Source organism: Pristiophorus japonicus, chromosome 3, assembly GCF_044704955.1.
Source record: "Pristiophorus japonicus isolate sPriJap1 chromosome 3, sPriJap1.hap1, whole genome shotgun sequence".
Taxonomy (NCBI): Eukaryota; Metazoa; Chordata; class Chondrichthyes; family Pristiophoridae; genus Pristiophorus; species Pristiophorus japonicus.
In genome coordinates, this window is record NC_091979.1 from 83,762,596 (window position 1) to 83,779,015 (window position 16,420).

At 41.5% G+C, this 16,420-nt stretch overlaps 1 protein-coding gene across 1 annotated transcript in view; it reads left to right on the top strand.

Annotated features, from left to right (window-relative positions):
* Positions 1 to 363: 363 nt before the first annotated feature.
* Positions 364 to 16,420, top strand: part of LOC139254081 (bile salt export pump-like) — a 111,831-nt gene continuing 95,774 nt past the window's right edge. The window contains exons 1-5 of the mRNA XM_070873630.1: positions 364 to 439; positions 11,054 to 11,075; positions 11,240 to 11,299; positions 11,628 to 11,676; positions 15,651 to 15,892. Of these exons, the coding sequence (XP_070729731.1) occupies positions 364 to 439; positions 11,054 to 11,075; positions 11,240 to 11,299; positions 11,628 to 11,676; positions 15,651 to 15,892 (449 nt within the window). The remainder of the gene's footprint in view (positions 440 to 11,053; positions 11,076 to 11,239; positions 11,300 to 11,627; positions 11,677 to 15,650; positions 15,893 to 16,420) is intronic.

Below are 16,420 nucleotides of genomic sequence, written 5' to 3' on the forward strand. Positions count from 1 at the left end.
GTTATATCAGTTAAATGTCTAGTTAGCAGTTTGTCATGGCTGGCTGCTATTCCTTTCCCTATCAGTAACAAAGTCACATTCTCAAAAATGGCACATTTCAAACCACGCATTCCTGTGATTTGGTTAGCGGGTCATAAATTACTAGCATATGAAGATTTTTCTCATTTCTTTTGCACAGTAGAAAATATAGCACTCGGCGATCATCCAGACTGACTCAGTAACTGTTAATTTTGTTTATAGTTTCTTTAATATCAGCTGTTTCTTAGCCATGATGTTCTTTGTGCCTGCGCTTAAATGTTTCCCCATTGTTTTCAGTCTATCAACAGAATTCAGTAGTCCTGTGAAAGCAAAAACATCTTCAAAATGTCAAATTCTGTATTCCTGCGTAGCTTTCGAACACTTGGTGAAGACAACAGCGCATTTGAGTCCGAATACCTAGGTAACAAAATCTTTCAGCAGTAAATTTGTTTCTGCGAAAATTGTGATTGCACAGGAATTCTTAGAGAAATAATATTCTGTTCTATGTAAAATTATCTGTTGATGATAAAGTTATTTTGCCAATTGATTATTTTGGGTTTTTTCCCCTAAAATTCCTATTTAATTTTGGAGTGGTATTTCTGTGATGACTGTGGAAATGACAAAATTGAATACATTTTAACTTTCGGGTGGCCAACCGGCACAGAACACTGGCCACTCACCTCTTCACCAACACTTCCCAAACCGCGACCTCTAGCACCGAGAAGGAAAAGGGCAGCAGGCGCATGAGAACTCCTTCACCTCTAAGTTCCCCTCCGAGTCACACATCATCCTGACTTGGAAATATATAGCCGTTCCTTCATCGTCACTGGTTCAAAATCCTGGAACGTCCTCCCTAACAGCACTGTGGGAATAATCTCAGGATTGCTACCAGTGCCACGTGCTAGTCAGAGTAGGAATCGCAGGGTAGCTCAGATTAATACGTGACTTGAGGAGTGGTGCAGAAGGGAGGGATTTAAATTCCTGGGGCATTGGAACCGGTTCTGGGGGAGGTGGGACCAGTACACTCCAGACAGTCTGCACCTGGGCAGGACCGGAACCAATGTTCTAGGGGGAGTGTTTGCTAGTGCTATTGGGGAGGGGTTAAACTAATATGGCAGGGAGATGGGAACCTATGCAGGGAGACCGAGGATAGTAGAATGGGGGCAGAAGCAAAAGATAGAATGAAGAAAAGTAAAAGTGGAGGGCAGAGAAACCCAAGGCAAAAATCAAAAATTGCAGCAAAATTCTAAAAAGGCAAAGTGTGTTAAAAAGACAAGCCTGAAGGCTCTGTGCCTCAATGCAAGGAGTACTGTAATAAGGTGGACGAATTAACTGCACAGGCAGCAATTAATGAATATGATATAATTGGCATCACGGAGACATGGCTCCAGGGTGACCAAGGCTGGGAACTCAACATCCAGGGGTATTCAGCATTCAGGAAGGATAGACAGAAAGGAAAAGGAGGTGGGGTAGCGTTGCTGGTTAAAGAGGAAATTAATGCAATAGTAAGGAAGGACATTAGCTTGGATGATGTGGAATCTGTATGGGTGGAGCTGGGGAATAACAAAGGGCAGAAAACGCTAGTGGGAGTTGTGTACAGACCACCAAACAGTAGTAGTGAGGTTGGAGACAGCATCAAACAAGAAATTAGGGATGCGTGCAATAAAGGTACAGCAGTTATCATGGGCGGCTTTAATCAATATAGATTGGTATAAACTGGTAGCAATACAATGGAGGAGGATTTCCTGGAGTGTACTAGGGATGGTTTTCTAGATCAATATGTCGAGGAACCAACGAGGTAGCTGGCCATCCTAGACTTGCTGTTGTGTGATGAGAAAGGATTAATTATCAATCTTGTTGTGTGAGGCCCCTTGGGGAAGAGTGACCATAATATGGTAGAATTCTTTATTAAGATGGAGAGTGACACAGTAAATTCAGAGACTAGGGTCCTGAACTTAAGGAAAGGAAACTTCGATGGTATGAGACATAAATTGGCTAGAATAGATTGGCAAATGATACTTAGAGGGTTGATGGTGGATAGGCAATGGCAAACATCTAAAGATCACATGGATGAACTTCAACAATTGTACATCCCTTTCTGGAGTAAAAATAAAACGGGGAAGGTGGCTCAACCGTGGCTAACAAGGGAAATTAAGGATAGTGTTAAATCAAAGGAAGAGACATATAAATTGGCCAGAAAAAGCAGCAAAACCTGAGGACTGGGAGAAATTTAGAATTCAGCAGAGGAGGACAAAGGATTTAATTAGGAGGGGGGAAATAGAGTATGAGAGAAAGCTTGCCGAGAACATAAAAACTGACTGCAAAAGCTTCTATAGATATGTGAAGAGAAAAAGATTAGTGAACACAAACTTAGGTCCCTTGCAGTCAGATTCAGGTGAATTTATAATGGGGAACAAAGAAATGGCAGATCAGTTGAACAAATACTTTGGTGCTGTCTTCACAAAGGAAGACAGAAATAACCTTCCGGAAGTACTAGGGGACCGAGGGTCAAATCACAGATCGATAGATTTTTAACCAATAAGGGAATTAAGAGTTATAGGGAGCGGGTGGGAAAGGGGAGCTGAGTCCACGGCCAGATCAGCCATGATCTTGTTGAATAGCGGAGCAGGCTCGAGGGGCTAGATGTCCTACTCCTGTTCCTAATTCTTATGTTCTTATGTAACTGAAGGATATCCTTATTAGGAGGGAAATTGTGTTAGGGAAATTGATGGGATTGAAGGCCAATAAATCCCCGGGGCCTCATAGTCTGCATCCCAGAGTACTTAAGGAAGTGGCCCTAGAAATAATGGATGTATTGGTGATCATTTTCCAACAGTCTATCAACTCTGGATCAGTTCCTATGGACTGGAGGGTAGCTAATGTAACATCACGTTTTAAAAAAGGAGGGAGAGAGAAAACGGGTAATTATAGACCGGTTACTCTGACATCAGTAGTGGGGAAAATGTTGGAATCAATTATTAAGGATGAAATAACAGTTCATTTGGAAAGCAGTGATAGGATTGGTCCAAGTCAGCATGGATTTATGAAAGGGAAATCATGCTTGACGAATCTTCTGGAATTTTTTGAGGATGTAACTAGTAGAGTGGATAAAGGAGAACCAGTGGATGTGGTGTATTTGGACTTTCAAAAGGCTTTTGACAAGGTCCCACATAAGAGATTGGTGTGCAAAATTAAAGCACACAGTATTGGGGGTAATGTACTGACGTGGATAGAGAACTGGTTGGCAGACAGGAAGCAGAGAGTCGGGATAAACGGGTCCTTTTCAGAATGGCAGGCAGTGACTAGTGGAATGCCGCAGGACTCAGTGCTGGGACCTCAGCTATTTACAATATACAATTAATGATTTAGATGAAGGAATTGAGTGTAATATCTCCAAGTTTGCAGATGACATTAAACTGGGTGGCAGTGTGAGCTGTGAGGAGGACGCTAAGAGGCTGCAGGGTGACTTGGACAGGTTAGGTGAGTGGGCAAATGCATGGCAGATGCAGTATAATGTGGATAAATGTGAGGTTATCCACTTTTGGAGCAAAAACATGAAGGCAGAATATTATCTGAATGGCGTAGATTAGGAAAAGTGGAGGTGCAACGAGACCTGGGTGTCATGGTACATCAGTCATTGAAAGTTGGCATGCAGGAACATCAGGCAGTGAAGAAGGCAAATGGTATGTTGGCCTTCATAGCTAGGGGATTTGAGTACAGGAGCAGGGAGGTCTTCTTACTGCAGTTGTACAGAGCCTTGGTGAGGTCTCACCTGGAATATTGTGTTCTGTTTTGTTCTCCTAATCTGAGGAAGGACGATCTTGCTATTGAGGGAGTGCAGCGAAGGTTCACCAGGCTGATCCCAAGATGGCTGGACTGACATATGAGGAGAGACTGGATTGACTGGGCCTTTATTCACTGGAGTTTAGAAGGATGAGGGGGGATCTCATAGAAACATATAAAATTCTGATGGGACTGGACAGGTTAGATACAGGAAGAATGTTCTGGATGTTGGGAAAGTACAGAACCAGGCGACACAGTCTAAGGATAAGGGGTAAGCCATTTAGGACTGAGATGAGGAGAAACTTCTTCACTCAGAGAGTTGTAAACCTATGGAATTCCCTACAGCAGAGAGTTGTTGATGCCAGTTCATTGGAAATATTCAAGAGGGAGTTAGATTTGGCCCTTATGGTGAAAGGGATCAAGGAGTATGGAGAGAAAGCAGGAAAGAGGTACTGAGGTGAATGATCAGCCATGATCTTATTGAATGGTGGTGCAGGCTCGAAGGGCCGAATGGCCTACTCCTGCACCTATTTTTCTATGTTTCTATGTTTCTATGTTTCTACCTTCACCACATCGCCACTTTCTCAAGGGTAATTAGGGATGGGCAATAAATGTTGGCTTTGCCAGCACGACCACATCCCAGGAACGAATAACAAAAAGTGCCGGAGCAAAGAGGCCAGATCTATTGCAAGCCTGGACCTCAATTAAATAAAACCGACACTGCCCATTCCAAACAGGCAAGATTCAGGCCGGCACAATATCTGGTGTTTCAGAGGCCACCCGACTGGCAGCAAAGTAAATGAAAAAAAATTCTTCTTACAAAACCTAGCTACATAATGCATGTTCATTTACTCACACTGACTGGGATTCAAGATGGGTACTTGGAAACTTTCGGCACCTCAACATTATTTGCAGGGCAAGTTAGCTCATACCTGAAGGAGTAAACGTGAACTTGAGGAGGGCTCTATGTTTCAGGCCTCTGTCAGTCTTCAAGGACGTGATTCTGAATACTAAGAGCTTAGGACTAGTATTATCCTTCTCTTGCTATTTCTTCTTCCCCTACTCGCGCACTCACTTACTGAGATCATCATGACACAGAGTACATGTAAGCTCTGTTAGAAAGGGTGTTTTCCAACCAACATTCGACCGTATGTACCCATTATGTTTCTGTCGGCATCCCCAAAAGAACCAACCATAATTTCTCGAGAAATGAAAGAAACTATCACCTCACCCTGTCTCACCTGTAATAAGCACCTACACAAAACATCCATCCTAAGGGATTTAGATAGTCAGCAAAAGACATAAGAAAAATCATTTTTATGCAATGAGTGGTTAAGATCTGGAGGCAGATTCAATTTTATCTTTCAAAATGGAATTGATTAAGGATCTGAAGGAAAAGAAATTGCAGGGCTACAAGGAAAGGGCAAGGGAATGGGACGAGCTGAGATCTGGCACGGGCTCTATGGGCTGAATGGCCTTCTTCCGTGCTGTAACCATTCTATTTCTATGATTCTATGGTAAATCACAAAGCACCAGAGAGAGGAGCAGGTGACGATTGCAGAGGAGGAGAAGGAACTTGCCAACTGGAATACCAGCTGTCCCTGCGGTTTGGACCTCAAGGTCTGGTAATGATTGTGAAGGAGTTTACTAGCTGCATCTGTGCAGTCATGTACAACCGCTTATCACAATTACAGTGCACCATGAAGCTTGTTGCAAATCCATAGGCATTTGTATATGAGCCTCCAGTAACAGTGGTCCTTCACACAATTAAAGTATTCCTCAGGAAAACTCATACTGTTGGCATGGAGGATTTAGCTTTGATGTACAGCTGGCTTTCTTGTCCAACTTCAGCATGTTGAAGGAACAGGTTGAGAGAGCTATTACACACACCTTCACAAACATTATTGCTACCCAGAGACCTGCTTGCACACAAATCAGTGGACATGCTGCGAGAGTGTCCATTAGAAGGGTCATGGCTAGAGTAAGCACAAATAAGACTACCATCTCTCAGGGCATTGCCATATCTGTCCCATCCAACCCCACCTCCCCAGGCTCAATGACAATATTTGTCAGTAATTGCAGCAGTGAATGAAACAGAACTGTCTCTTGGTCTCGGAAAAGAAGGTACAAGGCTACTTCAGTCCCAAGAGGTTCCTGTTGACACCCAGAAGCTAACACCAGAAGGACCATTACAATAAGTTTGAGAACACATACATCCTAAGCTGTCACCAAGGAGAACATTAGGATAAAACATATATGCTGAATACATATTGGGTAATAAATTGGCTTACCTTTATTAGCACGTTGTTCAGAGAGTTTACATAAGAACATAAGAACATAAGAAATAAGAGCAGGAGCAGGCCATATGGCCCCTCGAGCCTGCTCTGCCATTTAATATGATCTTGGCTGATCCGATCATGGACTCAGATCCACTTCCCTGCCCATTCTCCATAACCCCATTATTCCCTTATCGTTTAAGAAACTGTCTATTTCTGTCTTAAATTTATTCAATGTCCCAGCTTCCACAGCTCTCTGAGGCAGCAAATTCCACTGATCCAAAACTCTCTGAGAGAAGAAATTTCTCATCTCAGTTTTAAATGGGCAGCCCCTTATTCTAAGATTATGCCCTCTAGTTCTAGTCTCCTCTATCAGTGGAAATATCCTCTCTGTATCCACTTTGTCAAGCACCCTCATAATTTTATATGTTTCGATAAGATCATCTCTCATTCTTCTGAATTCCAATGAGTAGAGGCCCAACCTACTCAGTCTTTCCTCATAAGACAACCCCTCATCTCTGGAATCAACCTAGTGAACCTTCTCTGAACTGCCTCCAAAGCAAATATATCCTTTCGGAAATATGGAAACCAAAACTGCACACTTTATTCCATGTGTGGCCTCACCAATACCCTGTACAACTGTAGCAAGACTTTGCTGCTTTTATGCTCAACCCCTTTGTAATAAAGGCCAAGATTCCATTGGCCTTCCTGATCACTTGCTGTACCTGCATACTAACCTTTTGTGTTTCATGCACAAGTACCCGCTGTACTGCAGCACTTTGCAATCTTTCTCCATTTAAATAATAACTTGCTGTTTGATTTTTTTCTGCCAAAGTGCATGACCTCACACTTTCCAACATTATACTCCATCTGCCAAATTTTTGCCCACTCACTTAGCCTGTCTGTCCTCTTACGGATTTTTTGTGTTCTCCTCACACATTGCTTTTCCTCCCATCTTTGTATCGTCGGCAAACTTGGCTACATTACACCAGGTCCCTTCCTCCAAGTCATTAATATAGATTGTAAATAGTTGGGGTCCCAGCACTGATCCCTGCGGCACTTCACTGGTTACTGATTGCAACCCGAGAATGAACCATTTATCCCTACTCTCTGTTTTCTATTAGTCAATCCTCAATCCATGCTAATATATTACCCCCAACCCTGTGAACTTTTATCTTGTGCAGTAACCTTTTATGCGGCATCTTGTCAAATGCCTTGTGGAAGTCCAAATATACCACATCCACTGGTACCCCTTTATCCACCCTGTTCGTTACATCCTCAAAGAATTCTAGCAAATTTGTCAAACATGACTTCTCCTTCATAAATCCATGCTGACTCTGCCTGACTGAATTTTGCTTTTCCAAATGTCCTGCTACTGCTTCTTTAATAATGGACTCCAACATCTTCCCAACCACAGATAACAGGCTATCTGGTCTATAGTTTCCTGCTTTTTTGTCTGCCTCCTTTTTTAAATAGGGCGATACATTTGCAGTTTTCCAATCTGCTGTTTATTTCTAGTAGTTTGTAATAAGCTATTAGTAGGTTAACTGATGGAAATCCATGATATGAGATAGGGTTGAAGACAAGTGAAGGTTTATATTGCACGAGTGCCATTCGAGGCTTGGGCAATTGGGTGAATCTTACTTCTATGAGAGTCTGAAACACTGCTCCTGTAGGTTGCAAAGGGGTTTCCATGCTGCTCAACACTTTCCATCCAGCCCTTTGACACCAACACTATATTTTGCCCTCTCAATAACCACATATGCCCATCATTTGATCTACTAATAGCTTATTCTGTTCCACTAGAAATATGGACCAAATGATAATAACATTAAACCAATTTTGAGTTTAGTGGGGTTCAAATTAAATGGATCTCTGCCCAATTTCCAAGTCATCCTATACCCTTTCCTGCACAGACCAGAATCTATTCTCTTGTAGACTTATTGCACATGGTAATATGGAATTAGCATAACAGAAAATATATAAGTTCAGGTTAATGCCATCACTGTTCAAGGTAAAGATAGGATTGTGCAGGAGAGAGAATAATAATGCTACAATGCTTCATACACTTCCTATTTTTAGAAGAAAAACACGTTAAAAAGTATTTTTTAAGTATTGTGCCATCAATTGTGTTTCTGGTTCTTTTCTCCTTCTGGTCTGCCTGGACAGAACACCTGAAAACTGAAATAGCAGGTACTTGCCCTACTCCCAGGACTTCTCTTAAGTAGGGTGACCATATTTTCTAAACCGAATCTGGGAACACACAGGGTGGGAGCACAACAAAGTAGCCAGGATGATTTTCAAGAAAATTGAAATGTCGACTTTGTTGCTTCTGCTAGTGGAATACGCGTAGAGAGACCTTACACCGAATTTCGAATCTTGAGTGAATTCTGGCAATACTGTTATACTCATCCCCAAATACCTTCTTAACTTTTCATTTCTAAATTTTAAATCTGTTCCAAACTGACTGAGATTTTCTATATAAGGAATGAAACACCCTCTTTCTCAACTGGTGTCAGAAACCTTTTCCCGGTGGGAAAATTTAGGGCTGGCTTTATTCAGTGAAAAGAACAAGATGCACCATACTAATCTGAGGAAAACTAAATCCACTCACCCACCAGCTCTCATTGCGCGTTCGGCTGCTCCTGCGCATTTTAAAGGTTCCACCCTGCAGCCAGTCACTATTGGCCGAAACACGTGGTCAGGTGACTCAATCCCCCAGAGTGCAGTGCGGCCCGATCTATCGATGGGGCTTTTTCTCCACCACGCTGTGGGAAGGTGGAGCTGGCATTATCACCTCCGTCCAACCGGCTCCTGGAATCCGTTCCTGAGCTCAAACCAGGCGGGAACGGGTGGAGAATACCCCCCCCACCCCCATCCCCCCCTGTGGCTTCTGTACATTCAAATTTAAATAAAACAAAGACTCTCTGTGGGTTCTAAACCGGAGACTCTTCCTAAGATATTGTTTGTCCAGGGACACAGTCCCTCATCCGGGGACTGTCCCCAGAAAACAGGGACATAGGGTCAGCCTACTCTTAAGGCATCTCTTAAGATGGCTTCTGGAGAAACACAAGTGTAGCTGGGAAATAACACTTTCTCTGACTTTTCTCTCTTTTTTAGGATGGCCCTCCATCACAGTGAAGTAACTGAATCAGAGACTGAATATGCAACTACCGCTTTATTGCACATATTCCATTTATTGTAAAATTATTTTCTGCTCTTTATTCATTTCTATTGTGGCAGGAACAATTTCCTAAATGGTGTTTTACACATAAAGCATCTCTCACATCCTCAACACACTTCACAGATAATTCATTACATTTGAAATATATTTACTGTTGTTATGTAGGCAAACATAGCAGCCAATTTATGCACAGCAAGGCCCCACAAACAGCAATGCGATAATCTTCTGATGGTGTTGGTCGAGGGATAAATGTTGATTAGGACACCAGGAGAGCTCCCTACTTTTCTTTAAATTTTTTATATTCACCTCAAATAGTAGATCAGTGCATCCAAAGAACATCATCATCATCATCATAGGCAGTCCCTCGAAGTGAGGATGACTTGCTTCCACACCAAATAATAGCCCTTTAGACAAGTGTCAACTTAGAATATGTCCTAAAGATCTGCAGTGGGGCTTAAACCCACAAGTGACTGACTCAGGTGACTGAGCCCAAGCTGATACTTAAACACAATGTATATCAATTATTGATGAGTTCTACGTGTTCTTCTTTTAATTATATTAGTTGCACTGCTGTTTGGAACATCAGCATTCTATTTGATCCTGAGTTGAGTTGCTGATCTCATATCCTCTCCATCACAAAGATTACCTATTTTCACCTCCATAACATCACCTGCCCCTGTCCCTACTTCAGCCCATCTGCTGCTGAAACCCTTGTCCATAATTTTGTCATGACTAGATTCGACTATTCAAATGCTTTCCGGCCAGCCTCCCATCCTCCACCCTCTTTAAACTTCAGTTCATCCAAAACTTTGTTGCCCTTCTTGTACTGCACTAAGTCCTGTTCACTCATCATCCCTTTCCTCACTGACCTACATTTGCTCCCTTTCCGCCAATGGCTCAAATTTATAATTCACGTCCTTAAGTTGCTTCATGATCGCATCCTTCCCAAATTCTGTAAGTGCCTCCATCCCCACATCCTTCCCTGAACTCTTGTGCAGCATTCTCCTTTTACCCCAGCATTTGCAGCTATACCTAGAGCCTCCTAGGCCTCACACTCTAGAATTCCCTTCCTAAACCCCTCCACGTCTCCTATTGATCTTCAAATGAGTGCAGCTCAGATTTATTAGAATGTTACTAGGGCTCTGAGGGTTAGATTATGAGGAGAGTACATAAGCTAGGCTTACATTCCCTGGAATGTAGAAGATTTGGGGATTATTTGATTGAGATTTTTAGGAATATGAAAGGAATTAGTAGAGTAGATAGAGCAAAATATTTTCTGCTGGTGGGGGAGTCCAGGACAAGGCGACATAACCTTAAAATCAGAGACAAACCATTCAGGAGAGAAATTAGGAAACACATGCACATGCAAAGGGTGGTAGAAGTATGGAACTGTCTCACACAAAAAGCAGCAGATGCTAGCTCAATTAATAATTTTAAATCGGAGATCAATAGATTTTTGCTAATCAAGGGTATTAAGAGATATGGAGCCAAAGTGGGTGGATAGAGTTAGGATCTCATTGAATGGCAGAGCAGGTGTGAGGAGCTGAATGGCCTACTCCTGGTCCTATGTTCTCGTGTCCCTATGTTCCTTTAATACTCTCCTTAAAAACATCTACTTCATCAAGCTTTTGGTCACCTCTCCTAATATTTCTTTCTTCGGCTTAGCTTCCATTCTTTTGATTGTACCTCTGTGAAGTGCCTTGGACCATTTTTCACATTAAAGGCGATATATAAATGAAAGTTGTTGCTTTTTTCTGTTATCCTGTATGATGAGCTTTTTTTTTTATTACAGATATTAATCGTACGAGTAAACGGTGAGTATTTTACTTAGGTACTTATAAAATGATGTGCCTTTGTAGGTGTGTTTTATTCTATGGCGAATAAAGTGTTCTGCATTGGACACTGTTGAATTGGAGCGATTTCTTCTATTTTACTCATTGAATCACTCCTAATCCTGTTCCTGTTTCCTGTTTTGCAGAAATTCCTACACGGTAAATGGAAAACCCTCCTCAAAAGCTGAGAACTGCAATGGAAACATGTAAGCCTAGAACAAGTTGTTGTGTACGTAAATAACCAGACTAACTGAAACAGGAGTAATGTAACTTAACTGTGTCCTTTATAGCAACTCCTAAAATGGTGTCCCAAAACCAGCATGAACCAGCATGTTTACAGCAGTGTGTGAATAGCTCCCACAGGGTCCTATGCCTGTCTAGTGAGGGTTCGTGTAACAAATAAATAGAGTATGAACACAACACAAGTATCATCCAAATAGTCATATATATAATGCTGGCTAGAGGCTGATTGCAATTTATTCACGTTGGACTGTCCAAGGGTTAAATTGACATTTAATTTTGTTGTATTTAAAGATCATCACTGAAAAAAGAAGATGGCATTAGGATTGGCTATTTTGAACTGGTAATTCAGAATTTTTTCACTGCCAGTGCTTTTGTGTTGTAAATTAATCTATGTAATGCCTTCAAGTGTTCGGACTACTCTTTTGAAGAAAAATATTTAAAATGAAGGGAATTTCTTTGTGCCTGTTTCTTCCCTGGGTTATAAACCAGGAATTTCATTTTCACATTTGAACCTTTCTAGGTGAAAGCAGGCCAGTGTGCCAAACTTTTTAAATATTAGAGGCATGAAATTCAATTTTTGTGGTCAAAAATTGGTAAATTGGTGTCATTCTGGCATAAATGACCAGATTTTAGGGCATAAAGCAAATACACCAGAGTTACACTCGAAACGATGATAGAATTAGCTGATGGCAGAAGATGCACCTACCCTCCCCATCACCTACCTCACCACACCTCACCCCCCCCCCCCGCCTTCCTCCAAATAGTGTGAGTGCATGTGCAATAATGAGGGCCAAAGATACTGTCCTAGTCTGTAATTTAAAGCAGGATTGTGCCTAATGTAAGTAAAGCCTGTAGAAAAGAGGAATTAGTTACCTGCAGGAGTTGACAAACCAGGGAGTGGTTGAGTAACCAGGCTTTGAATGTCGCCAAATTTGTGTGAAGCAATTAGAAAAACCTTTCCTCAGCTGTGCTGCTAAGAAAGGATTCTGCGAACTGCCATTCAGAAGTTTCACAGGGAATTCTTTTTCTTCCCATCCTTCTGTTATGGTGTTAACTATGCACATTCCCTTAGTGCCCTTGTGATGGAAGCAGAATAGGAACAGGTAGAGAATGTGAGAAGCATACAGAGTAATGCTATACCAAAGGCAAGGACTGGTTAGGAGGTACCCTTCCAACATAGTCGATGTCTCAGAAGAGGTCTACTTAAGGTGACAACACCTCAATAAGGAGACATGGAACTACCTCCCATTGCAAACTGACCTCCAAACATTCTTTCAAACATAAATGTATTCCGGAATACATAACACAAAGTAGCTTTACTGTGCACATATTTATTTACAGGTATTTATTTTTTACCATCATGCCTACTCCTGGTGTCTCTCTGAACTGTTCTTAACCTTAACTAAGGTTTAGGCAAGCACCAGTCCAGATTCACATACTTGGGTGGGGTTTAGAGTTGAGGAAACATTGGATGAATTATTTTTCTTAGGTGTGGAAGAGACAAACGTGATGGCTGATAAAGGGCTGGCTGCTGCTAAGTGGAGCCATAGCATTGTCACTGAGTCACATTGAGGTCAGGACCACAGGACTAGCTGTGAAATAGAGGATAGTTCAGCAGTGAGTCAACAGTCACTTCTCTGTTTATAAAGTATGATGTAAACAATTGATACACAGTTGGCCAATGCTGTGCACCATCTTCTCCATTCTCCAGACTGTCAACGAACAGCATACAGCATGAGTGGCATTTGCAGGGGAGACCTCAGGCACACCAAGCACAGTTGCAGCAGCTGACACAAATGTGTACACTACTCCTGTTAAGGAGCTATGCTCTACACTCCATGATACATTAATGACTGGAGACAGACTCCAGAGTGAAAGATTGGTAATATTCTGGAAGTACAATGCTCTGTTTTCAAGCAGACGAGTAGCTGATGTGAGAACTTCATTAGGGGCTCAGGAACAGGTGAGCGATTCTTAAGTGACCACCAATCCCTTGCCTGCAGCTGTCTCTGAGCTAGTGATAGGATAAACCCCCAAAAGGAAGCAAGTGACTGCAGTCAGAAGAGGATAGAACATTTCTGGTACATAAACAGGACTGTCTGTATCTGCCATTCATCAAGGTAAATAGTAGATGAATCACAAGCAGGTCTAAACCAGGATTCTCATAAAAACTCCTTATCTACTCCATATATATTCATCTTTGTCAGCTGTGGTTCAGTGGGTAGCACACTCGCCTCTGAGTCAGAAGATTGTAGATTTCCAGTCCCACTCCAGGGACTTGAGCACATAAATCTAGGCTGACATTCCAGTGCAGTGCTGAGGGAGTGCTGCACTGTCAGAGGTGCCGTCTTTCAGATGAGATGTTAAACCGAGGCCCAGTCTGCTCTCTCACGTGGATGTAAAAGATCCCATGGCACTATTTTGAAGAAGAGCAGGGGAGTTTTCCCCCGTGTTCTGGCCAATTTATATCCCTCAATCAACGTAACAAAAACAGATTATCTGGTCATTATCACATTGCTGTTTGTGGGAGCTTGTTGTGTGCAAATTGGCTGCTGTGTTTCCCACATTACAATAGTGACTATACGCAAAATTACTTAATTGGCTGTAAAGTGCTTTGAGATGTCCGGTGGTCGTGAAAGGCGCTGTATAAGTGCAAGTCTTTCTTTCTTTAATTGGTGCTTAAAAAGCCTTAACAATCCATTAATACTAAGTTTGTACATTGTGTGTTAAACCAATTTGGTCCTGGCAGGAATTTTGGGGGCCCGGAAAAAATGCATTAATGCTACCATACCAAATAACAATACATTAGTGCATGCTGAGCATAGAATGACTATGTATTAATGCACACTTAATCCATAGTTAGCTCTTATACACAGAATACTCTCGACCCTAAGCTAACGTTTCTGAGTGCTCACCAGCAGTGAGGAACCTCGCTCGCCACCAGTGTATAGCAGAAAACCACCCATTCCTCATGCAGCCAGCAAACAAATCTTTCATTTTGTTCCCTGTTTTTAATAAATGAAGATCCTCAAAAATGCCTTTCAGTTTTAAAGTGATTGCACAATTTTGTAGTGGCCTTATACTATTTAATAAAATGTCATGTATTAGAGTTCCATAAACATTGCAATTCAAGTATCATTAACAAAAATGTTTTTAAACAAAATGACTGACAAGTAAATAGGCACTCTTGAAGATTTTCCAAATAAAAGAAAATCCATGTAATTTCTCGATTTGTATGCCTGATGGTCTACACTGGCTGCTGAGCTTTGACAACTGATCAGTACTGACCAAATTCAACTTTTTCACTCAGCCACATTGATATAGACACATCTTTTCAGCAGTCTTATAAATGCTGATATTGTACTGTCTCACTTACCAATATAATCATATATCTATCTATATTTATAAATATATTCTGAGCTGTAAAATTCTATGATCCTTTGATTCTACCTCTCCTCATGCCTGCAGTCCGAAGCATTCCTGGAGGATAGTCATTATTCTCATCAAGTGTGTCTCTCCTCTGTCGAAATCCTTGTGGCGGAGCTTCCAGCACATAATTAATAAACCTAACATCCTTTATTCCTTAACACCTCATTTTTTGGCAATTTGCCTTGGTTAACATCTTCCCTGGCCTCTTTTCTGCTACTTCATCTGCTTAAATGCCTCCTGATTGTAGTTTTCAGCTGATTATAACAATTATGGATATATATCATTGTACCTTCATTGTTGCTGTGTGAGAACCCTAGAATTCCCTCCCTAACATCAGTATGGGAGAACCAACACCACAAGTACTCTGGCGTTTCAGGACATGGCCCCCTTCAACTCAGGACAGCTAGGGATGGGCAATAAATGTGGCCTTGTCAGCAACGCCCACATCCCGAGAACACATTTTTTTTAAATTGAATGTTCATTTTCATTGGCTGGCCTGCTGTGTGGAATTTTAAACCCACATTTTATTTAGCCCATGAACTAAAAACAGGAAAATCATTTGCTAAACTGCTTTCTTTGTAATAGTCAAACATCAAAAGCATTCCTTAGTCAACTCTACAATAGTACAGCAACAGCAATTTCCAGGTTAGGTTCATTTGTCCACTAAAAGTTGCTCCCTATGGAAATGTTCCTAAACTCTGTAAATATTGTGACCAAATTCATGAACAGATTGTGTGGCAAATCGTGGACATCTTTACCAAAATGTTGTTCCACTGCATCACCCCAGTTGGCGGGTCTTTTTTTTGACATGATTACTATTGTGAGAATGGAATATAAACAGCAACTGTTTCTCTTACATATAATGTTCAATATTCTTTCTTCCAGTTTAGGTTTGCTTCCTGCTATGAAATCACCCTGATGGTTATTGGAGGCCTCTGTGCTCTGGTTCATGGAGTAGCCCAGCCTGCTGTGTTATTGGTGTTTGGTTTGTTGACAGATACATTCATTGCATATGACATAGAATTACAAGAATTAAATGACCCAGGAAAGATGTGCATTAATAATACCATCACTTGGGCCAATGGATCAGAGTACCAAAATTACAAAAATGAGACAGTGCCATGTGGGTAAGTTGATGCCTGTATTATATTCTTTTCATATTCTTTCCTGTTTTTGTCCCCTTGTAGGCTACTCACTGACATGCCATCTACTCTAGGCAGATGGGTAGGGTGATGTGATCTCAGGATGCTACCCAGCATTATATCTGTGTTGGCTCATTGTCAGCTAGTGAGATGATCCAGGAGGAAGGCAGGAGCTGGGAATCTCAGTTGTGCCTTATATCTTCTGTTTTATCTATCTATCTATATATATATATACACATATACTGGAAAGCTTCAATAACTGGACATCATAATCACTGTATTGCCATTGCAATGATACTGCTATGAACAGTGCTTCTCTGAACTTCCTTCTTTGACCTTGCTAAGCTTGTCATCCTTTGTGTTCTTCCTTGTGCCTACATATTCAGTAGGGAATATTTTCAGGCGAGCGGCATGAGCATGCCGGTGCAGAATTTGCAAGAAGAGGCTGGGAAATCGATTCATTCAGCATGTGACCTTTTGCACAAAATGTCCAACAGTTTGAAATATGTATAA